We start from the raw sequence: 23,550 nt of genomic DNA, 5'->3' as shown, positions 1-23,550 counted from the left end.
GAGCATAAACTGAGACCTACAAGGACAGACTGGAACTGTCTTCAACCTTGATGATGTGGGCGTCCTGCAGGAGAAGCTGGTGTCCTCGCAGAAGTAAAAGCACACCTGACTCAGGACTTGGAGAACTGAAGGGGCTCTAGGGGAGGGTGGAGCCCGGCAGCTAGGAGGTGAGCCAGCAGGAAGGCAGCGGCCTGTGTGAGCTAGAGTGGCTGCCACTCCCCCTGCTCTAAACCTCCCTCAGTGCTGCCTCCTGTGGCCACCAAAGGGAGACACATAAGAAAGGGAATTCTGGGAAACATGGTTCAGCCCCGCCAAGTGGACACATTCCAGAGCCGCCAGTGCTTCTCTCTAGTGGTAATGATTTTGCAATGTTTTATATTTTCTTTTTCTTTCTTTTTTTTTTTTAAGAAAGTAAAGTGAGGATTTATTAAGGGAAGGACAGTACACTCTCAAGGGGAGAGCAGCTGCCCCAAGTTTCTCATTTTATATTTTCCCCTGAGAGAACAAAACGGTGACTTAGTCTTTCTTTCAGCATATTTGATCAAAATTTGTCTTCTGTTATTCCTAGTTGAGATTCATAAAACATGCGACTTCACACAATTGGACCTGACGTTATAATGCGATAAGAGTTTTGTGTCCCACAGATATAAGAATTCTGATCAATTCCATTTCATGTGATTCCCACTCAGAAAGAAAAGAAAATGTGCCCTCATGTTTACTCAGTGATTTAGTTGGGTGCGGAATTCTAAGCCTGAGGCTCCTTTCCCTTAGCATTTGGAAGGTATTGCTCTACTTTGCAATGCTGAGTGTGTTCCTGACGGAGAGGCCGCTGGCACTCGCCATGCTTCAGCGAGACCTGAACTCATTGCTTACAATTTTGCACACCTGATGATGGGAATAATTTTCCACAGACCAGCTTCTGATTCCATACATCTCAAACCTTGTTTTTCCTCTTCTGCCCACACACGTAACTACCAGATGCTGCAGAACAGCTTCCTATTAGGATACAACATATGGCCTCGCCCCTTCCAGTCATGGTGCCGGGTACGCTGGTCCAGTGGGTGATGGGAGTTCTCCCAAGCATCATTTTTACAATCAGATACGACAGCAACAACGATATAAGGAAGTGGTTGAAAACCACATAAACGTATATATGTCGCTGAACCCAAACCACTAGTGTCCCTAGCTCAGTGTGGTCTTAATCTGATCCCAGATATTCCTGCAGTCTCTCTAACAGCACCTGGCACAAACTAGACTTGTGACTGCTTTGACGACAGAACATGGCAGAAGTGACATGTGACTCCTGAGACTGGCGTTTAGGAGCCTTGCAGCTCCCTCTTTCGCCCTCCTGATCACCAAGATATGAAGGAGCCCCAGCTACCCTCCTGTTGGATGAGAGGCCGCACAGGAGAGAGCTGAGGAGCCCCAGCCCACAGCCTTTACCCACGGCCACGTGTGGACGGAGGACATCCTGGACTCTCCAGCCCCAGTCAAGCTGTCAGCTGACAGCAGCCACAGGAAGGACCCCAGGCAAGACCAGCAGAACTGCCCAGATTGCCAACCCACAAGACCGTGAGAAACAATAACCATCTTTGTCTTTAACCACTAAGTTTTGGAGTGGTTTGTCAGGGAGCAGCAGATAACCGGACACTTGTAAATCACATAACTGCATATAACTGGGCTTTCAAAAACCCAGTCTGAATGCCTTTCTTTTCATTGATAACAAATTATTCACAATTTATTGTACTTAATGGTCTGTTCGTATCTCTTTCTAACACCTTATTTTGAGTTTCCTGTCTAACATGCTCCCGCCCCCCATTTCTTGCCTTTTGTTACATAGGTCAAATTCTATTTACTGTATTTTTCTTCTCATGATCTGACTATTACAGATTCTATCTCCATTCTTCTGGCTTTTCTATTCAGGAAACAGGACTGTATTGGAACCTGCTTTCTTCATTTTTCTTTGGCTACAGGGTGTGCTTTGGAGGTAATTAGGTTGAATTTTGCCTATCAGAAGGGAAGCTACTGCTTGTGGCCTAGAAAAATATAAAATATAGAATAAAGCAATCAGAATCACCGCAGGAGCGGCGCCCTCGGGGTCTGTCCGTGTGCGGGTGCGCGAGCGGATGGTTACTGGAACACGGCGGGAGAGCAGCCCGTCTGCGGCGGCCCTGGGCTCGTCGGCCCCCGCCTGGCACCTGTCAAGAGCGTCCGCAGACGGACCCAGTGTCTCCAGTTGCCCTGGCTCAGCCTCTGCGTTGCCGGGACCACACTTTGGGCAGGCTTCCCTCTCCCCTCCAGGCCCCTGAGCCCCGGCCTCAGCAAGCGCAAGAGCCGCGGGATGAGCCCCTCCCTCGTCAGCCTCTCCGGGAACTGCCGGGCCACAGCGGGCGCTCTCCCCGCCAGGCCTCACTGGGGCCTCCCCTCGCACGTCCCGCCTCCCCTCCGAAGGCTCTGCTTATCTCGGCCCGCCTCCCCTCTACCCTGTGAAAGAAAATCCTTTTTCTGTTCGATTTTAAGGCGTTTGCAGAGTTCTGAGATGAGAGTGTTCTCCCTGTTGCGATAGATTTCTTTCTAGTTAAAAATCTCCACCTAAGGCTGGATTTGCGTTTATTTGACAAGATAATAGTCGTCACTTGTTTAGCATAAAAGCCTGGATAACATCAGAAACCTGGAAGGTAAACTCTTTACGGGTAGAAGCAGTGGCCCCTTACTATTTTTCCCCAAGAACTTAGACTGTTCTCGAAACAATCGGTGCTACGTATGTGTTTTATGAATGAATGAATGAGTGAACAAATGAACAGTTGCTCAACTCAGGAGACAAGAGAGACAGCCTGGGAGACCTGGGGCCTGGTCCCTCTTTGCCCCAGAAGCTAGCTGCTCCTGGTTCACAGCTATAACCACCAGAGATTCCGGAAGCACACCCTCTGCCCTAGAAATGTGTGCAGTCATGGGGGAAACGGGAAGTTACTTTTCTGAAGGAGCTGCATCGTTTAGAAGCAGATCTTAAAAGTCCTTGCTCCTGCAGGAGGGGATGACTGAGTGACTGCAATGGAATCACACAGTTAACCATGTCAGTCTCACACGAAGTTAAAACAATGGATAGAGACGCACAAATCTGTGCCACTTACTTGAGCTCCCTGCCACCCTTTGCCTTGCTTTCTCCAAGGTCCCCTTCTCCAGCGTCTTGCGACTGGACGCACATATGTGTCTCAGCAGCCGCCTGGCTGCCCTAGGGACTGAGGCAGGAAGGAGCTGTGTTAGGCTCAGCGGTTCTTGATAAAACCCAGTCGCTAAAATCTGACCACCCTTCCCCCACCCCCAAGCTGCTACTAAGGCGACTCCCTTTGCCAGGCGTGTTTATCTTTTCATCACTCTTGACCAGCTCTGGACTATTTCTGGATCCCATATCTGTTCTCTGACAAATTCCACATCCCCGCCAGCTTCCTGGTGTCTATAACTCTGCAAGGCATGGGAAAACGACATTGTCTAACCAAACCAGCATCCCACTGTGGCGAAAAAATAGATTCGTCCAAAGTGATTTGGCACCCATGAGTGTCCCCAAGTCACAGAACAGCCCCAAATCACTGGTTTTCCCCGTGGAGAGGTTTTGCAAACACTAACCCATCTCTGAGCATTTTTATGCTCTGATTTTAATTTGGATGGATTTTACTCTTCTCTTTACTTAAAAAAAATCATTTAAATCCATTTTTAGCTGATTATTCCTTCTCTGAACTTTTTCTAGGACAGCTAGAAACAATGTAATTATCTCACAGGGAGGCTATTTCCCCTTCACCTGATGTGGGATCTCCCGTGCTCAGGCTGCAGGCCGGGGTTACTTCTCCTCCCACTGGCCTTGCTTGTAGCCAACCTGTAGTCTGTGAGAGGGCGAGGGAGGAGTGGCTGCATGGAGCGGAAGCTGGCCCCCCAGTACCTGATGACACAGGTGCATCCGATCTGTGACCCTAAGGTGCTCCCTCTTCCATGAATGCGGGCTGCAGCCCAGCAGCTGCATCTTATCTCTCCCTGCCCGCCTCCCCAACGCAGAAAATTGAGGATGTTATGTTAGTGAAACCCTCCCATCGCTCACATTGCAGAGTGCTCCCTGACTTCTCTCAGTCATGGGAAAGGCCTGGAAGCAGTTACTCTGATGACAGCACCACCTCGTACCTATCCAGCTACACAGTCGACCAGCTGTGCGTCAGTCTAGAAAAGTCACCCTGAAACCCAGCTCGAGTTTGGGGGAGGCGACACACTCTTGTTTTGTTCCAAGAGCTGTTCTTCTGTGGACCTTGCAATGGGGTGTGCAGGGGGAGGGGGGTGCAATGCCTCCCAGGCCGTGTGCAGCGGCCTGGCTGAGGAGGGAGGGGGTCTGTTCACAAATCTGGGATGAGACAAGTACTTCTAAATCAATCAAGAGTTCTCATCTCCCCAAAGACACTAATGCTCAGGTGAACACAGCTATTGCGTTAGACTGGGCACGTCAAACTCTCACTATTGTGTTGTTTTCTTGATTGCCTTATGAAACTAAGTAAAGTTATGTTTCCTGATTCAGAAGTTGCAATGAAAATACCCTTCACGGAAACAAAAGGTGGAAATTTTGCTTAGCAGATATGTTGGCTCTTTGCAGGGCACAGCTGATCCTGGGAGCTGTTCCAATAAGTACACATTCTGTAGCGTATCAAGCAGCGGGCTGAACCCAGCAACAAAAGCACATTCTCCCCAGCTCTGAGGGATCTGAGTTGAAAGATGGAGTTTTAAACTGTTTTCATGATTTCCCTGAAGGTCTTGGTGAAATCACAAACGATATGAAACAAGAGATTGTTGATATCTTGTCCAAATGCCAATTTGCTCATCTGTCTGCCCAGGGGCAAATGATGCAAATGTAAGTCCTGGAAAATTCCATTCAGTCTATGAACTTCTTACCGAAGAAAAAATAACAAATCTTACCTGCTAAATGTACATAACACTGCTAAAAAAGGGGGGGGGGCCTGATTTGCTTACCTATGGTATTGAGATTTTCATAATAAAAGTTTAGGTCATTTTTCCATTTCCTCAAAGCATGCAGAAGCACTTAATGAGATTTTTAATTTATAAGCAGAAGAAGGTAGCCTCCTTAGACACATGCTTACAAGATGTCTTGTAGAATACATGTTAAAGCACTGGCCCGCTGTAAAATAATATTTTCCACGTGTGGGACCAGAGGAATGTTCTTGTCTAACTTGGAGATACATTGAGGATGAGAGAGGAGAAAGGGGTTACTGTGAAATGTCATTTCTCCAAAACTGCTTGATGATCTCCAAAGAGGCCATAGAAGAAGATCAACTGAGTGTACCTGGCTCGTTCCATTTAGGTGTAGGTTGTGACAAAAACTATCCAGTGGAAAAAAAGCGACTCATTTCTTGGAAGTCAGGCTACTTCAGAACTCAAAAAATTCTCATAGTAAAGGATGGCCAAGTTGGATAGGACCTTCTCAATTCCTTTGTTGTCAGTTATTTGAAATCCAAGTTCAATTTCATAAGTTCAGATTGCCTCTGTGCTTTAAAACCATTTTTCCTGAGAAAAGAGGCTTCCCTCGTGGTGACATTTGATGTGCTTCCAGTTGTTTTAAGATGATGGACATTTTAGACTTGGAGAACTTACAGGATGAATTTAGGGACACAAAAGACCTGAATAACAAACAACTGGTCTCCCAAAATGAGCCTGTAGGTACACAGAAGATGGGCATTTTTGGAAAGGTGGAAATTAATTCCTGCAAGTCCAAAAATCAGCTGACACTAGCAAGTAAAATCTTAAGTATTCCAGGCTCAAACACTTTTCTTAAGAGGACATTTAGCACAATGTCATCATGTGGGGGAACCAGTGAGGTTCGGGCTTGAGGAGAGCAGAGCTGCAGTCAAAGTGACCGTTGCCTTTGCCTCTATTTGGGGGGAGGTTATACCTCAGCACTCAAGAGGTCGTGGGTTCAATCCCAGTTCCTCCTCCAAGTGGAAATCAATGAATAAACCTAATTACCTCCCCCTCATAAAAACAAACAATATAAGCAAATACAGTTGTCTCTATTCAGTTTTATCACTCCATAAAAGAAAAGAAGGCTGTCATAAAGGCTGCAGGCAATTCAGAGAAGTGCTATTGGAAAAGGAAGCTGAAAGAGTAAAAATATGCGGCAGTAGTATGGGTCAGAAGGCAACACGTCATTGTTATTTTTTATTAAATATAACTAATATCTGTTTAACTGATACTACTATATTAATATATTCCTTTCTAGAAGTCTTCCATGTATGTATCTTAAGAATATACAGTAATTAGTCTACACAGTTTAAATATCCAGTAGAGTTTAAAAAGTTAAAATAAATTGCTGAATCAGAGGACAGAATATAAAAATATTGTTTTATATTTTATCTCACACATATTAATGTTAATTAGTCCTGCTGTTATTCACCACTAATTGCTACTGTTAATTGTATTGTTTAAATAATAGCATTTACATAACAGAAAGTAAACAATACAGAATACATCATTTCAAATAAACACCTATTTTTACATTTGTATAGTAAAATTTAAAAAGTAAATTCACATATGTATATACTTATTTATCACATATTATATTATTATGATTTTTTTTTTGGTCTGGCATGGCACAGCTGTCTTGGATTGGCTTTCTAAAAAGTTGGTCATCCTATTTGCCACTCAACATAACGCTTCTGAGATTCTTCCATGCAGTGTGTATCAGCTGTTCAATCTTCTTTATTGCTTGGAAGCGCTCCGTAGCATGAATAGACACCTGTCACTTCTTTTCATTCATTCACTAGCTGCTGGACATTCATGCTGTTGCAGTCTGGGGTGACTATGAATAGCGCTATTTTAAACATGTGCATGCAGGTGTTTGTAGGAACATACATGTTTATTTTTCTTGAGTAACTACCTGAGAGTAGAATTGATCGGTTGTACAGTAAATAAAAATGCAAACTCTCATCTTGCTTTCCAAAGCGGCTGCACCATTTTGCGTTGCCCCAGCAATGTCTGTGTTGCTCTGAATCCCAGCTAGTGCCTGATAATTTCAGAGTTTTTAAAAACTTTCCTTTTTCAGCCATTCTAATAGATGAATAGTGGTATCTCATTACTTTAACCTCAGCCATTTTGATGGGCCGTCACAACTGCCTGGAGTGGAGCTGAGACAAAAAGAAAACATAAAGAAAGCAAAGTTCCCCAGTGAAACTGGAGACTGGGACAGGTGTGGAGAGGGCCCTGGGGAACGTACGCGACTTGGAGCATATTTGGAGTAAAGAATCAGCTTGTGGCTGAGGAAGAGCAGGAAGGGGGATCAGCCAGACTCCCCCCTCCCCGAGAAGCCCACACCTGCAGCACTGGAAGTTCTCAAGAGGAGAGAAGGAATGGGGGAGGGGAGGGGAGAACTCTTGCTCAGAAAGGTCAGTCTCAGAGTGTGGCACCCATGCGCCTGCATGAAGGCAGCCTACTGTCAGCCTCGTCCCCGCTGTGTCCCCAGAACCCGGCTCACTGCCTGCCTCATCATAGGAGCCCAAGAGATACTGTGGAATGAATGAACACATGTCTCGGGACTGCTGAAGTTGCTCCCTCCCACCATCCTTTTGTGAATCTGGCCCAGAAGCAGCACCGCCCTGCCTGCCAGCCCAGGGAAAGCCCCTTTGCTCACCCGAGGCCCAGTTCTTGGCCCATCTGGCCACTTCCTCACCCCTCTCACCCCGTCCACTCCAAGCACCTCCCTTTCTATTGCTTCCCCTCTGGGCAATTGACTCAGCCTCCTGACAACTCTCCCTGTGCCCCTAGCCCCCAACTCTCCCCACTTTCTGATCTACCTCATCTGCACCAGATGCCCAATCCTGTGCTCTCACAGCCAAGCATCTGCACTGGCCCTGAGGTGCCCACAAGAGAAAAGCCAACCGGCAGTCTGACCCTGGCTCCCTTCCTCCCACTGGTCTTTTGGCAGCTTGGGATTTTGATCAAATTCAGCTTCATGTCTTTTATCCTCCCCTTTCCTGCTACAGCCATGACCGATCCAGCCTTTCAGGCCCCTTAAGAACCAGGCAGAGGTGGATTTGAGCTCTGGTCTCCTTATTTCCTAACCTAGGGGACATTGACAAATTCCTTAACCTGAGCCTCAGTGTTCCCTTCTCTAGAATGGGCAATAAAAATACCTACTTTTGTGTGGTGGTAAGGAGATTGTGTGAACAAGGGGCCTAGCACATGGTAGGTATTTAAAGAATGGTAGATATGATTTTTGGTAACTCCTACCTCAAATAAAAAACAAAAAAAGGTTAAAAACAGTAGTATAATTAATTTTTTTCAAATCTGCTTCCAGACAGAAACGGAAGGATTCTTCCCTAGGATCATCAGAGGAAATGCCTGAAAGAGATAGGGTTTCAAGTGTGGTGCTGCTGCGTCTGAGTACAGTGCCCCGACCCTGGCATTTGGGGTATCCCCCAACCTAAAGACTCACACACCCTAAAGAGGAGCTGGTTAATCTAGGTGCCCCCCCAGCTTCCCTCTGCCCACAACTCCCTACCCCTCTGCTCCCTGGCCAGCCTCCCTGTTTGAGAGAGCGGCCTCACGGGTTAACAGACTAAGTGCCTGATAGGAAGCAGTAGGGAGGGGAACCAGCGAAGAACTCTCACTCTCCAGTGTGGACAATGGGAATCATCTCCTGTGTGAGCCTCGTGAAAGGGAACATAAAGATAAACCAATAGACCGGGAGCTCCCTGAGGGCAGTCACTGAGCTGAGACTGGGCACAGGGGTCCACAAAGAGACTAATGATGGTTGGAGATCTTCCAAGAAGGGGACCTTCAGAACTTCTCCAAAGCCATGGGCCTCCTTGAAATAGAAAGTTCTCCAGCATTGATGGTTATTTTAGAAGGAACATCATGATGGAGTTTCGGGGAAGAGCGTGAAGCTTCCAGTGGGCTCTTTGATTAGATGCCCTCTCAAGGTGGCCTCATTCTGGGCTCTACAGCTGACAAGGCTTTGGGGATTCAAAGGGCTCCCAGCTGCTTGAAAAGCAAAAATAAAGAGAAGAAGCTTGCATGTCAATAAAGCAAGTTATTAGGGAAAGTCACTAGGCCAAGCAATGTCAGCACGAGGAGATGTGTACAAAGCTTTGTCATTTTTAGTATTTGGTGAAGACACATTATTCTTTTGACAATAAGAATAAAGAAAGCAATTAGAAACTCCAGGAAAATCAAAAGCTGTAGGAAAAAAAAGCCATCAACCAAATATAAAGCAAATGAAAATGTGGCAAGCTTTTGAGCAATTGATGGAGCCTAAGAAAATTGAATACATGTGACCTTGATGCATTCTTAACCATCCTTCAAGTGGCCTGGGCATCAAGACACTGGATCAGAAGGGAAGGAAATATAATCCTTGGGTACATATTCCCTGGCTCAGCAGTGAACCATCCTCATATAGGCAAGAGAGTGCAATATTGGTTTATTGATTTTTAAAAAACTTTTAAAGCCGATCTAAGGACAAAATGCAACTGTCATAATTATGACTTCAAAACAGTATTTAAATATTATCATCTTGTAAAGAGTAAGACAATGACAGACAGGCTGAGAAGTAGATGAGTGGCGGGGAGGAGAAGAGGAGAGATGCAAGTGGTAACTTTCTCAATTTAAACAGTAAGGAGGCATCAGATGTGTCTCCACTCTAGGGTGTAGGAAGGAATGTGCACTGTTAGAGCTCAGATGTAACCAATAGAAGAACCAAGGCTATTTTAACTAGTGAAAACCAGGAGTAGGGGAGGGAAGAATGGAAGCATATAACTGAGCTAAGCCCCGATTTTGCGTAGAAGAGTTAGGTTCCTAAGGCTGTCACAACGAAGTACCGGGTGGCTTGAACAACAGAAGTTTACGGTCTCACAGTGCTGGAGGCTGGAAGTGTGAGATCAAGACGTCAGCAGGGCTGGTTCCTCTGAGACTGTGAGGGAGGACCTGCTCTATGACTCCTAGCTTCTGGAACCTGTTGGCAATCTCTAGGCTTGTGGGTGCATCACTGGAGTATCTTCCTTCACCTTCATGATGTGTTCTCCTCTGTGTTTTACATGGCGCTCCCTCTGTGTTCGTCTTTTATAAGGACACTAACTTCATTGGATTAGGGCCCACCCTCATGACTTCATTTCAAATTGATTACCTATTTAAAGACCCTATTTCCAAATAACGTCACATTCTGAGGCACCGGGGACTTCAACATATTTTTGGAGGGACTACAGTTCAGCCCGTAACAGAGTCATTAGATATTGTCTAAAGTTTCCATATCAAGACACGGTAGTCTATGCATATAATTTAGATTTATGCAGGTCATTATCACTTTAATCCAGGCAAGGGGGCCCCTGCCCTGAGCACAGTGCTTCAGAGGGCTCTGCCTTGACCCTCCTCTAGTCTAGAGTTGCCAGATTTAGTAGAATTTCAGATAACAGATAGAGGTTTTTTTAAGCATAAGTATGTCCCATGTAATATTGGGGATATACTTACACTAAAAATTATTGTTGTTTATCTGAAATTCAAATTTAACTGGGTGTCATATATTTTATTTGGCAGTCTTACCTTGGACTTGCCTTTCAAGGGGACTTTTCAACCTAGAGCCTGCACCCTCACTTCTGGACTAAGTTTTGAGGGCCTGGGACCCTGGAATTCTCTGCCCAAATGAAAGGACCTGAGCCTGCTTCCAGGGCCTCTGTAAGTATTTTCACTGACCACCCCATCCCGGGCAGAACTACACCAGGAGGTGTGCACCACTCGGCCTGAGTCAGTTTGAGGGAAGTGGGGAGTGTGGATGGAGACTGAGTGTGAGGGCTGGGGTGTCCACTTCTGCACTCGCAGGACCCCTCGTGGTACAGGATGGAGCCTGGGGTGGGAAGAGAAATAGGACACCTGTAGGCTGGGGACTGGGGGCCAGGGGGTGGCTCTGCCTGCCTATCTAGGTCTGGGTAGGACTCTAAGGAGTCCAAGACATCCACGTTTGAACTTGGCCTTCAAGTGGTTATGAAGGTACATTGGTCAAGGTGGGAGACTAGAACATATTATGTTGTTTGCAGGATTTATAACTTTTAAATATTTAGACGTATGGTACGCGCACCCGCAATGTACTCTTGTCTCACGCCCTGCAAATGGTCTGGGCAGGCCTGCTGTGTGTAACCACAGTAGAACTAAAAACAGAAACCATCCCAAGTTGTCGCCTCTGGGGAACGGATCGGGGAAGGAAGCCTGGGAGGCAGGGAACTGCAGCATTTTGTATTGAGCCTCTCTGTCCATTTGATTTTCTCTTGTACCACTTGCAGTCTTTCCTTTTTTATGAAAATTATTCAAGTTCCCAGATCCTCCCTCAAGCCTTCTTGACCCCCAGCTCCCTTCTCTCAGCTCTACACCCTGATGCTGCACAGCATCTGATCCTGCCCGGCGCTCTCCCAGAGGTCTCTGCCGCCGCCTGCCCGCAGGTCTCCTCTTCTTGCCATCCCCCAGACATGGCCTTGGGCTGCAGTCAGCATGGCCTTGTTGTCCTGCCTCCCCGTGGCCAGCAGCCTCGGCCGGAGCTCCTCTTCTCCCTCCATCTCCAGCTGGGGCTCCCACCTGCACCCCCTTGGAAGCCCCTCAGGGTTGAGAGAAGCCTGCAGCCCCGCCCCCAACCTCTTCTGCAGGTTGGTGTGGAGCAACATTGCCTGGAAACTGCTGCATCCTGACCTGCTGATGAGAAGCAGGCGTTAGAAGGGCTCTCTCCTGTGGGCGAGAAGCTCTGCCTTCCTCCTGCTGCCCCGGCCTCTCCCAGCCCTGACCTCTCAGGTCTCCAGCTCTCCCCGCTCCCCTCTCGCCTTTCTCTCTCTGCCCTTGTCTCCCTGCTTCTACTTTCGTCTCTCTCTTTTTTCATTACTCTCTAGTCCTCTGCCCGCTATCTCTATTCCACTTTCCAGGAAGACACCGGGACCACGGTGACTCTCCCATTCTGGACCCCAGGCCCTGCTTTGCATGTGGCATTAAACTACCCCTGCCCCACCCTCTAAACCTGCACTCGCATCTAGTCCTGGCCTCTCAAGCTGATCCCTAACAAGTGGCCTTTGGCCTATTCCTGGTGCCCCATAGCTACATAAGGACTGGGATCCTGACCCTATAACTCTGGTTCCAGCCTAGAACCTTAATTCAAATACTCATTCTCATTTACAACACTTCCCAATCTCACCCCTAACCTATGGGAAGGGCTGGGGATGAACATTGAGATCGGCTATGAGCCCTGGGTATGTGGCCAAGGACTGGGTTTCTGAAAATTGTGGGACTGGCCTGGGGAAAAACAAAAATAATTTCAAGGTCGGGGGTATAGCTCAGGGGTAGAGCATTTGACTGCAAAAATAATTTCAGTGAAATATGCCCCAGTTAACACTGCTGCTGGAAATGGTGCCTACAGACTAAGGGAAAGGTCAGGAGGAGGCAGTGAGGATGGTGCCAGGAGGGGGACCAAAAATGCCAGTGACAGAGAGGGCAGTGCCCCACAGAAGAGAGGGGGCAGGTGAGTCCCTGGACAGATGGAGGAGGGCTGGGAGTCAGAGGCTTCCTACTGGCCATTCTTCATCCACTCATTCAACACTATTTACTGAGCACCCGCTCAGTGGCCGGCCCTTTGGCAGGTGCTGGGGGTATCGCAGTGAACAGAACCAAGGGCTTGCCCAGGCGGAGCTCACATTCAAATGGGAGATGGACAAGCATTATACTCACAGCTATGCCAGAGGAAAGTGTTAGGGAGAGGAACAAATAAAGCAGGATGAGGGGACAGAGTGATAAGGGCTGTTGATATAAGGTGGTTGGGAAGGCCAACCTGGGGAGCTGGCATTTGAAAGTCTCCATGGACTAGAAGACGTGAGTCCTACAAATAAGGGGGGCAGAGTCCAGTCTGAGAAAAGAGCGAGCGCAGTGGCCCCAAGGTGGGAGCAGGTGGGGTGTGAGGCTGGACCAGCGAGCAGGTGGAGATGGGCCCAGACCAGTAGCCAGAGGCAGAAATCCAGGGCACCTCCTGTTTTCCAAGGTCTGAGGAATTGAGACATAGGAGGGGAGAGGCCCTCACACCTGTGTTGGGGAGGGGTGCGTGGAGAGGGAGAAAGGAATCGGGACTGAAGGCACGCGGTCAGCCTGGGGCCTGGCCTGTCGCCCCCACCCACAGCCTCGGGTGCCCACACAGTGAGCCGATGCTCGCGCCGCCCGCGTGGCCGCAGTGTGCACGCGCCAGCGAGCAAATGGCAAACGAGCACGGGCTCATGTGTGTGCAGATAGAAACCACTGTGTGCGAGCACACGCGTGCACACGGGCTCTTGTTGTAAAGGTAGACGTGCATGAGAAATTCTAGAACGTCAGGGCTGAAGGACATGAGACCTTCTTACCCAATTCCCCAGCTCCCACCTAGGACAGAGAAACTGAGGCCCAGGAGAGGCAAGGGTTTCTCAAGTCCCAGAAGTTCGTGGTCCAGGCAGACTTCAGTATCCTCCCCGCCCCCACCCCCCTGCCAGGCACATTGGCATTTGCCAAGCTCCTTCCCTAACCCTATATTCTCAACGACCCAGGCCAGACTCTCCCTCCCTGGAGACCTGCAGGCTTAACCACATCCCTCCAGGAGTCACTGAGCTGCCTCCCATTTATTCCCAATTATTTCCACAAGCTGCGTGGAAGGAAAGTGGGGTTGAGATTGAGACAGGCCTGCCCCTCTCTGCCTGATGGCAACAGCCCCCCAACCACAGCGGGCCACACACCTGAGCCCCACTGTCTCCTCCCTCTCGGAGCCCCTTTCAGGGCCCACCAGAGCCTCTGTCTCCATTTCCCTTTCTGCGTCTTCCTTTCTCTGCCTCAGGTCTATCGCTGGCTGTCCGTGATTCTCTGCTTGCTTTCTCTCTTTCCCCTCACCTCTCCCTTCTCTCCGTTTCTCAGTTTCTCGCCAGCTCCCTCTCTGCTGGGCCCAGTCCCTCTCACTCTATTTTCTCTCTCTCTCCAGTATCCTTTTTTGCCTTCCAGGAAAAGCTGACGTGGCCCCCTCCTCCCCCTCTCCATCAGTCAGCAGGAGTGAGGCCTCTTTGGGGTGGGGGAGTCAGGCTGGCTGAGCAGCCACAGCTGGAGAGGGATTGGCCAGAGGGAGAGGCAGGAGGAATGGGAGGAGAAAGAGCTGGGCTTCTGCAGAGGGCTGGGGAAGGGGGAGCAGGAAGAAAAACTCTGCGGGAAGAAGTGAGCACCACCTCCCCCACTAGGGTGAGCCACTGTCCTGGCTGGCCTGGGGTTGTCCAGATTTTAACACTGAGAGCCCCATGTCCTGGAAAACCCCTCAGTCCTAGGCAAACCGGACAGCCGGTCACTCTGTGCTGAGACCCACAGGAGCCAAGTGGGGCTGGCAGGAGGATGCTCCCAGATCTGGCCAATTCTCCCTCCCACTGTTGCAGGGTGGCTGTGGATCCAGAGGTAGTGGAGGGGTTTTAGGGCCTGAGAGGAGCTCTCCAGTCCTGGGCCTTCGGGTCTCCATCTGTGATCTGGGGACAGTCAAGGAATCCACATACTCCCCAAAGACCCCCAGCTTCAGGCCTGAGCCCTGCTCTGGGGAGGCCAGGAGAGAAGACGGTGGCTCAGGCAGCCCACAGGGAGCTCCTGGCTGGGAGGAGGAAGGGGAGCTGATCTCCGGCTTGTCTCCTCACCAGCTCACATTGTCTCCTGTGGGACAGGCTTTTCAGGAAGAACTTTCAGCAGCTGACAGCGCAGGGAGGGCAGAGGGGCTGCTCGGGGGTAAAAGCTCCATCCTTGGAGGTGCACCTCCACTCCTCAGGCTCAGCAGCGGGGGGCCCTGCGCAGCCCACTGTGAAGGGCCTTGGAGGACCCGATGCTTCTTACTTGAGGCCCACTGGGCCCTGGTGGCCCTTGTCCTATTGTCCTTCCCAGTGGAAGTGGGGCACGCTGCACCCTCAGATGGTGGTCGATCTGGGCAGTTGGGGAGAGGCTGCCAGTGACCTGTCCGGGAAGACTCAGGTCTGCCTGGGTGGTCAGGTCCTTCTTGCTTCTCCTGCCGTAGTCCCCACCTGGCTGTCCTGCAGTGGGATTCCGACGGAGGCCTAGTGTTCAGCTGCCATCAAGGTCTTTGATGATGGAGAATTGGGGGGCAAGGGCTCTTCTCCCCCAGGAAGGCTGGCAACACACTCACCTACCCAACAGAGTGTGGGTCTCCCATTCTCAAAATGTCCTGTCCTAAGGAGCCCAGTCTGGGCCCAGAGTCCCTGCTTGTAAAACGAGGAGGTGGAGAAGGAGACCTCCAGAGTGCTCTCATTTTTGGCGTCTGATGTCCATCCAACCTGCCCATTCATTGGGTCAGGTATTTACTGAGCATCTTCTCTGAGCCAGGGATGAACAGCAACTGGTGGGACAAGACGCCTGCTGTCAGCAGGCTTCCTCTCTAGTAGATGGGTCTCCCATTAAACACATGGGAGTACGCTTCTGCCAAGTGAACTAACTGAGGAAGCCTCTAATAGGAAAGACAGAATCCCAAACAAGTAAGCAAACAGAAAAAAAAAGGTAACTTGAAGGAAACTAACAATGCAGAAAGAAGGAAACTTAAAAAAAGATAAAAGAGGCTATTATTATCCTTAGAGAGATAAAATATATATACACTAAACAAGAACTGGGTGCAATATATTTTATATTATTTTTTATGAACTATAGTGACAATGCAATATAAGGAGAACGTTCTGTAAATAATAAGGGATCTTTGAACATTAAAACTTACAAAGCAGAAACCAAAAACACTGTTAGAGGTGTAGAACGGTAACACTGAGGATCTCCTAGAAACAGGGACAGAAAGATGAAGAGATGTGACAAAGGAGGGAGAAGATAAGGAAGTTAGGGTCCCTCCAAGAAACACATGTGGTTAGTTGGGGTTCCAGAAAGAGAGAACAGAGAACAAAGGTCAGGAAATCATAAAGGAGAAAATCAAAAACTTTTCTGGAGCCGAAGAGCATGAACTTCCAGCTTGAAAGGGCGGCCCCTCACCAGAGCCCAGCACGGCGAGTTCTCAGAACCCCGAGGGGAAGAGAAGGTCCGACCGGCCTGCAGAAAGAAAACTCGAGGAGCATGCCTGGAACCATGTCGGAGCAGCCCTGGATGCTCCACACCAGCCCTGCAAGCAACGCTGCAGGACGGCTTTAAGGCAGGGCCCGCTTTTAAAGTCTGCGAAGAAAGATCTCTACCTGGAATTCTACACACAGTCAGACTGTCAGTCAAGATTGGGGCAGAAGGAAGAGTTTTCAGACATGCAAGGTCCCAACGCATGTACTTCCCACGCACCTTTTCTGGGAGCCATTGGAGGACGTGTTCCACCAAAATGAGAGCGTCAACCGAGAAGCGAAGCAAGAGATCCAACCCAAGGGAGGTGAGGGGAACCCCGAACAATGGAGGGGGGCCATCCCAGCATGCCTGCCCCACAGTAGGCGTCCAAACAAATCAAATTGGAGCAGGTCAGAGGCTTGGGGAGAGACTTCCTCAAGAAGATGAACTTGATAGAGTACTTTACAGGTTTACTTATGTTGAGGGGAGATTCACCCAACTGGGAGAGAGCTGGGACTGAGGAAGTGAGCTGGGGTGGGGCTCCCCAGGGATGCTTTCAGACATCGGGTATCTGTTGACCTCAGCCCTGCCAGGAGGGTGAGATGAGTCATGAGCAGGCGTCAGCCAGGTATACAGACGAAGGAAAAGGAAGCTTGGGCGAGGGAGACTGAGGGGATATGAGTCGGCTTATGCTGAGGAGGGCAAAGCTATCCAGTCTACAAGTTCCTTCCAGGGGCTTCCTCATCTTTTGGCTTCACTTCCAACTCTCTTGTTTGGCCTCTTTCTCCTTCTCATTCCCACTCCCCTGAACCCTCCTGCTTGGGGCAAAAAGGGTCAAGGATCCTCCCCCGGGAGGCACTTAGCCTTGAGACAGTGGAGCCCAGAGAGCAATGCTGCTGCCCTATTTGCAACGGGGGGGGGGGGGTCAGGCACAGTGGGAGGCCACAGAGAGTATATTCCAGAAGGAGTGAGGTCCTTCAGCTTCACCTCTGGCTGCCAGATGGACAGTTCTGGGTGATGGAGCCATCTCTGGGGGCCTGGGTGTCTCAGAATCCCAGCCAGGAACCTGAAGCCCCGCTGGTTCCTGTCCGGAGCTTTCTCTCACCCGGTTGGAGCCCAGTCACAGTCCACCCGCCCTCCCCTCCCTCCCCTCTCCTCTCAGCACGGCGGGGAGCCAGGGCTGGAGCCTGGGGACCTCCCTGGACAACACGTGTTTAGGGCAGACCAGCCTCAGAGCCAGCAGGCAGGCCTGACACGGGGCGAGGAGGATGCGTTTTCTTACAAAAACAGGCCTAACATTTTGGCTTCTCACTGAGGCTTCAGAGCCTGGGGGGTGTTTTATACACTTTGGCCTCAGCTTTTCGTTGGAACACACCCATCACCCACACAGACACATGGTCACAGAGACGCACACTCACTTCTACATAGAAACACACACACGCGCCCAAATACACATAGAGGCTCACACATACCCACGCAAACACACACACACAAAGACTCAGTCTCACACCTATACAAATACACACACATTCTCAAACACATAAATTCACACATACATGGTGTCACACCCACATCCACACAAACACAGATACAAACTCATCTGCACATAGAGATGTCACACCCACACTTTTTCATGCACACACAAGTGTACACACAATCCCTCACAAGGTCCTATCTTAGAGAATGCCCTCCCCCTGCTTTTTTTCTTGTTCCAAGCGAGGTTATGTCTCCCACCTTCCATGGGATTCAATTTCTCACCCTTCCCCCCATAAAAATCCTCTGGCCGCATCTTTTCTTGGGTCCTGTCCAGCTAGTGCTGTGTCTTTAAGGAAGTTGAAGCTGCTAAAAGTGAGTGAGAGAGAGGAAAAAAACCAAAAAATTTGGCATCTTTTCCTCCTCAAGTTTCTGGTGTCACTTATGAAACACGGGTCCTTGTTGCTGCAGAGAAGCAGTTGTTTTGCTGGAAGGCGGGAGTGTGCGGGCTGCCTGGGCTCCCTTCCTGCAGCCTCCTCTCAGCAGACTCTCAGGAACCCTGTCCAGGGCAGGCCAGGCGTGCAGACTGAAGGTGAGGCAGGGGCCAGGCTGCCCCTGCCTCCAGCGCCCTCATCTTCTTGGGCGCCCTTTGTCCTGCAGACAGTCCCAGGCTAACTCCATCCTTTGTTGCTTTTTGGTTCCATCTTAGAAGAGGCTCTGCTTGACTAAAAAGAGTAGTTTGAAGGTAAGCCAGCGAGAAAAGGGCTCTAAGGGCCAGTGGGAGAGGGGGGCAGCCTGTTAGGCACAGGGGCTGGGCTCCCCTGGGCACTTTCCTGTTGGTTTGGGGTGCTTGGGACAAACCCTTGCTTGGATCTGTCCAGGGGGCATCTGTCCCTCTAACAACCACAGCCCCGGAACTGCTTGGGTTGAACCGCTGGCCTCTCCCAAGCCAGCTGAAAGGTCCCAGCAGGGGTTTATTTAGGCAGCTGCCTGGCGTAGTTTGAACCGAACAGGCCAAGGGTGTGATTCTGTAGAAAGGGTCTGGTGTCTGCTGTGGTCACGGCCGGTAGGAGCGGGAGAGGGGTGGGTGGGGCGGATGGGGGTGGTGTGCACTGCACAAGGGGCCTTCTCTAGGCTGGGGCAAAGCATACCTATGGGGGGCTCCGGTGGGAGGGACTGTGGCCAGGATGTGGGAGGGCAGGAGGGAGGTTCTGCCGAGTGCCGGGGGAGGGGGTGGCTGGAAAACAGATTTCAAGTCATAAAATCAGCTAGGAGCTGGCCGAGGCAGGGAGAGCTCTCTGCTCAGAGAAGGAGCTGGGGTCTTCTTCCACCCTGTCTTCTCCTCCTCCTGACTGCATGGCCTCGGGCAAGTCCTGGCCCTTCTTTGGGCCTCAGTTTCTCATTCTGTAGAATGGGGGTAGTGGGCTAGGTGGTATTGGGGCTCAGCTGGATTGTGAGGGGTAGGGCCTTCGGGTGGGGAAGAGCTCTGGGCCAGGGTGCTGAGAGGGAAGAGTGCCTTCTGCAGGTCCTTGGGGTCACCTCAGCGGCATGTCCTTCTCTGCAGGAGGTAGGATGCAGGAGTTGCGTCTGCTGTGCTGGGTGGTCCTCGTGGGCCTGGTGCAAGCCTGTCCTGAGCCCTGCGACTGTGGGGAGAAGTATGGCTTCCAGATAGCTGACTGTGCCTACCGTGACCTGGAGGCCGTGCCACCTGGCTTCCCTGCCAACGTGACCACGTTGAGCCTATCGGCCAACCGGCTGCCGAGCTTACCAGAGGGCGCCTTCAGGGAGGTGCTCCTGCTGCAGTCGCTGTGGCTGGCACACAACGAGATCCGCACGGTGGCCGCCGGCGCCCTGGCCCCACTGGGCCAACTCAAGAGCCTGGACCTCAGCCACAACCTCATCTCTGACTTTGCCTGGAGCGACCTGCACAACCTCAGCGCCCTCCAGTTGCTCAAGATGGACAGCAACGAGCTGACCTTCATCCCCCGCGACGCCTTCCGCAGCCTTCGTGCCCTGCGCTCCCTGCAGCTCAATCACAACCGCCTGCACACGCTGGTGGAGGGCACCTTCGCACCGCTCACCGCGCTGTCCCACCTGCAGATCAACGATAACCCCTTCGACTGCACCTGCGGCATCGTGTGGTTCAAGACGTGGGCCCTGACCACTGCTGTCTCCATCCCGGAGCAGGATAACATCACCTGCACTTCGCCCCACGTGCTCAAGGGCACACGGCTGAACCGCCTGCTGCCGCTGCCTTGCTCCGCACCCTCGGTTCAGCTCACCTACCAGCCCAGCCAGGATGGTGCCGAGCTGCGGCCTGGCTTCGTGCTGGCGCTCCACTGCGATGTGGACGGGCAGCCGGCCCCCCAGCTTCACTGGCACATCCAGACGCCTGGTGGCACCGTGGAGATCGCCAGCCCCAACGTGGGTGCCGATGGGCGTGCGCTGCCTGGTGCCCTGACAGCCGGCAACCGGCTGCGCTTCCAGGCCTTTGCCAACGGCAGCCTGCTCATCCCTGACTTTGGCAAGCTGGAGGAGGGCACCTACAGCTGTCTGGCCACCAACGAGCTGGGCAGTGCAGAGAGCTCGGTGAATGTGGCACTGGCTACACCGGGCGAGGGTGGTGAGGATGCACTGGGGCGCAGGTTCCATGGCAAAGCGGCTGAGGGTAAGGGCTGCTACACGGTTGACAACGAGGTGCAGCCATCGGGTCCTGAGGACAACGTTGTCATCATCTACCTCAGCCGCACTGGGGGCCCCGAGGCTGCAGCCGCAGGAGAAGGCGTCTCTGGGCGGCAGCCCCTAGGCCTGCTCCTGCTGGGCCAGAGCCTCCTCCTCCTCTTCCTCACTTCCTTCTAACCCTACCCCCACCAGGGCGGGGCTGGGGCGGCACAAATCCTCCTCACTCCTCCCCCTAACTTTGAGGCCGTCCCTTATAAGGGGTGTAGGGGCCTGGGGTTGGCAACTGCTGAGGCCTGCATGGAGGGCTTCCCATCCACCTACCTCCCCTTCTCATCCCTTCTGGAACACTCACCACCCCAACTTCTAGACTTGCTCAAAGCTAGTGACTAGGACAGAATTTGATCCCATAACTCACCGTCTACGGTGCTAATTGCTGCTAACCACGTGGCCCGTGCTCCCCTCTCAGGGCCGCATGCTGACTGGGCGATGCCCTAAACACCTGGGGGAATCCTCACTGGTGGAATTCCAGGCACTGGAACTGACAAGCTGGCGAAGGCTTGGGGTCGGGAGTCGGGGCTTGGGGCTCGGTAGGGAGGTACCTGAAGCAGGCAGGGCCCAGGAGAGATGATAGGGTGCAGAGGAAGTGGCTGGTGTGGCTCTGAGGCTCTAGGTGACCTAGCTGAGCTCCTGCTGACCGGCGCTGTTCTCTGACTTGGGGGCTTGAGAGTCTCTGTCCTCATCTCAGATGGGACTGGAGGGAGGATCCAGGATGGCCTTCATCTCCTCTCACCCTTCCTCCCTCAGCCTGTGCTCCTCCATCCTGGACACCTGCCCTGCCTTTCTCTCCAGGTCTGCAGCCACAGCCTGCCCCTCCGGAGAGGCCAGCCAGCCTGGGGGCGGCAGAGAAATAAACAACATTTCTGATGCTCCCCTGTGTCTGCCTGGAGTTTGTCTGGATCTAGGCGTGCCCCCACCCCCACCCCCTACCCCGCCCCGTAGAGGACAGGACCGGAAACCGGAGTCAGGGCAGCCAGCCTGCCTGTCCACGTGTGACGAGGCCTGGGAGGCAGGGAGGGGCGGCCCAGTGGTGGGCTAGGGGCTGGGTTGAGCTTCCAGTGTGCTCCTTGCTCCGCCCCCAACCAGCCCACGGCACAGATGGGAGCAGAGCCTGACAAACTTGCAGAGGCTTCCCTGGGGTCCCTGAGCAGCGCTTTAAGACAGCCGTGGCCTAAGGAGGCCTTCTGGAGCAGGGTGGGGGAAATCAGGTGCCTGGGTTACGGCCCCCCTTCCCAGTCCTGCTCCTGGAAGAGATATTAGGGAGCGGAGAGGAAGGGGGACAGGCAAGGCAAGAGGAGAGGAGAGAAGGGAACAGAGAGGGGACCTAGGACAAGGGAGAGAGGGCAAGAGAAAGACCCAGGGAAAGGGAGAACGAGAGAACACATGTGGGGGAGAAGCCAGAGGAAGTGACTGGCACTCCCCGGCCCTTCCAGGGGGAGGAAACGGTGTTCCGAGGAGCCTTTCCTCACAGGGCAGGGCATCAGGAACTGACTGGGGGGCTGAGGGCCTGGCAGCACCCTGTGTGTTTCTTAGAATGAAGAGCATGTAGACGGGGTCAGAACCTGGAAGACAGTAGAGCCCCATATCTGTGTCAAGTCAGAGAGATATCTCCCTTCTGCCTCCATCCTCACCCCTTTCCAGACCAAAGAGTGCTACACATAAGAACAAGACCCTGTGGAAAAGGCTCGGAAGCCGCTGCCCAGATCCCCCAGAACTGCTGAGCCCAGCAAAGTGGAGGCAGGGAGGCCAAGGAACGTGGGGCAGCAGCTGTGAGTGTTGGAGGTTGGCCAGCCCCCTTCCGCCTCCTCTCGGGTCCACATACGGCGCCTTCCCACCCGCCTCGTCAGCTTGCAAGTCTCACTGAGCTGATGTCACCAGAGCACATGTCAAGGATGACTGCACCTCTGATGGAAAGCAGCAGGATGGAGTCGAGTCCCCTGTGCTGTGCCACCTTGGGTAAGTCACTGCCCATTTCTGGACTTCAGTTTCTTTAGAAAACAAAGGACAGGGTGAGACATGGTAATGCTTAAGGGTCCCATTGACTCTGATTATCTATGGCTTGATAATCCTAACCCTCTTGAACCCCTGATGTCTCTGGCTCCACTCACAGCTGAGCAAGCTTAGCTTCTTGGAGTAGGACGTGGGCCTAAAACCTGAGTCTGGGGTGGCTGGGGAACTAGCTACTCGCCTACTTTAAAGTCATCCGTGGTCCCCCTGCCCTCAGGGTAAAGCCGCAGTTCCCCAGCCAGCCATTCATAGCCCCTCTGACTGGCTCCCCTCTGACAGGCTTTCCCCTCCACCTCTCTTGGAACAGCGAATTAATTGTTCCCTTAACACTCTGCGATGTGTCATCCTCTGTTCCATCATTCTGGACACCCTTTTCCTGTGCTCACTTGGCTAAGTCAGCTTTCAAGACTCAGCTCAGGTACCACCTCCTCCAGAAAGCCTTCCCAGATGCTCTTCTCCTACCCCCCCAAATTGGACTAAACCCCTCCTCTGGCTCACACTGCCCTGGGTGTCCAGTGTCTCAGCCTGATCACACTCTATTATGACTCTGTTTCCTTATTAAAGGCAGAGACCCAGTCTGCCCTTTCATCCTTGTGACCTGTCAATCACTGACACAGGGTTAGGAAAACGTTTTTCAATGGGCTGTAGTGGGATCAACCCCTGCCCTCGTTGCCCTCCTCTCAGGCAGCCCCAAAAGTGGGTCTGAGCTCCCTGGCCTTACCTGGCCTCCTGTCAGTCTGAGGCTGCAGTGGGCATGCGGGAATATTGGGGGTAGGCATTGGTCTCCATTAACTGTGCAGACATTTCTGGAGGCCCCCCTGATCCAGATCTATGGGGTGGCCACAGTTGCCCCACCACATAGCCCCAGCCCCACAGCGGCCCCCACACTTTCACTCACACATGCCCCCCACCTCCACCAGTCCCCAGCAGGGGGAGGGACCCCCTTGGCGGCCCTTCCCTCTGCATACTGATCTGTTCCCACCTCCACATCTTTATTCACATGGCTTCCCCATCTCCTGAAATCTCTCTTCTTCTCCAAATCCAGCCCATTCTCGAGGATCCAGGATAGGTTCAACTTCCAAAGCCAATGCTCACACAGCTCAGGGTTGGCACATAGGTCCCCAGTCTCTCCACCATCCAAAGGCATGCGGCCATGGGTTCCCCTCTGCCCCCCACCCAATGTCCAGCCCAGCACATGACCAAAATGCCCCAACTCCACCCCAGCCCCATAAACAAAGTGTTGATTTA

At 51.8% G+C, this 23,550-nt stretch overlaps 1 protein-coding gene across 3 annotated transcripts; it reads left to right on the top strand.

Annotated features, from left to right (window-relative positions):
• The first annotated feature begins 17,974 nt into the window (after positions 1–17,974).
• ISLR (immunoglobulin superfamily containing leucine rich repeat) lies at positions 17,975–21,167 on the top strand. 3 transcript variants are annotated; one of them, XM_006213728.4, is made up of 2 exons: positions 17,975–18,301; positions 19,121–21,167. In XM_006213728.4, the coding sequence occupies exon 2, from the start codon at positions 19,129–19,131 to the stop codon at positions 20,413–20,415; it is 1,287 nt and encodes a 428-aa protein (XP_006213790.1). In that variant the 5' UTR covers positions 17,975–18,301; positions 19,121–19,128; the 3' UTR covers positions 20,416–21,167. The 3 variants fall into 3 exon arrangements, with proteins under 3 accessions (XP_006213790.1, XP_015103029.1, XP_031547541.1); XM_015247543.3 differs by lacking the exon at positions 17,975–18,301 and adding an exon at positions 18,517–18,622; XM_031691681.2 differs by lacking the exon at positions 17,975–18,301 and adding an exon at positions 18,783–18,922.
• Positions 21,168–23,550: the final 2,383 nt, after the last annotated feature.

Source organism: Vicugna pacos, chromosome 27, assembly GCF_048564905.1.
Source record: "Vicugna pacos chromosome 27, VicPac4, whole genome shotgun sequence".
In the NCBI taxonomy this organism is placed as follows: Eukaryota; Metazoa; Chordata; class Mammalia; order Artiodactyla; family Camelidae; genus Vicugna; species Vicugna pacos.
The sequence above is the reverse complement of the archived record's forward strand: the minus strand, read 5'-3'. Positions and strand labels throughout refer to the sequence as shown.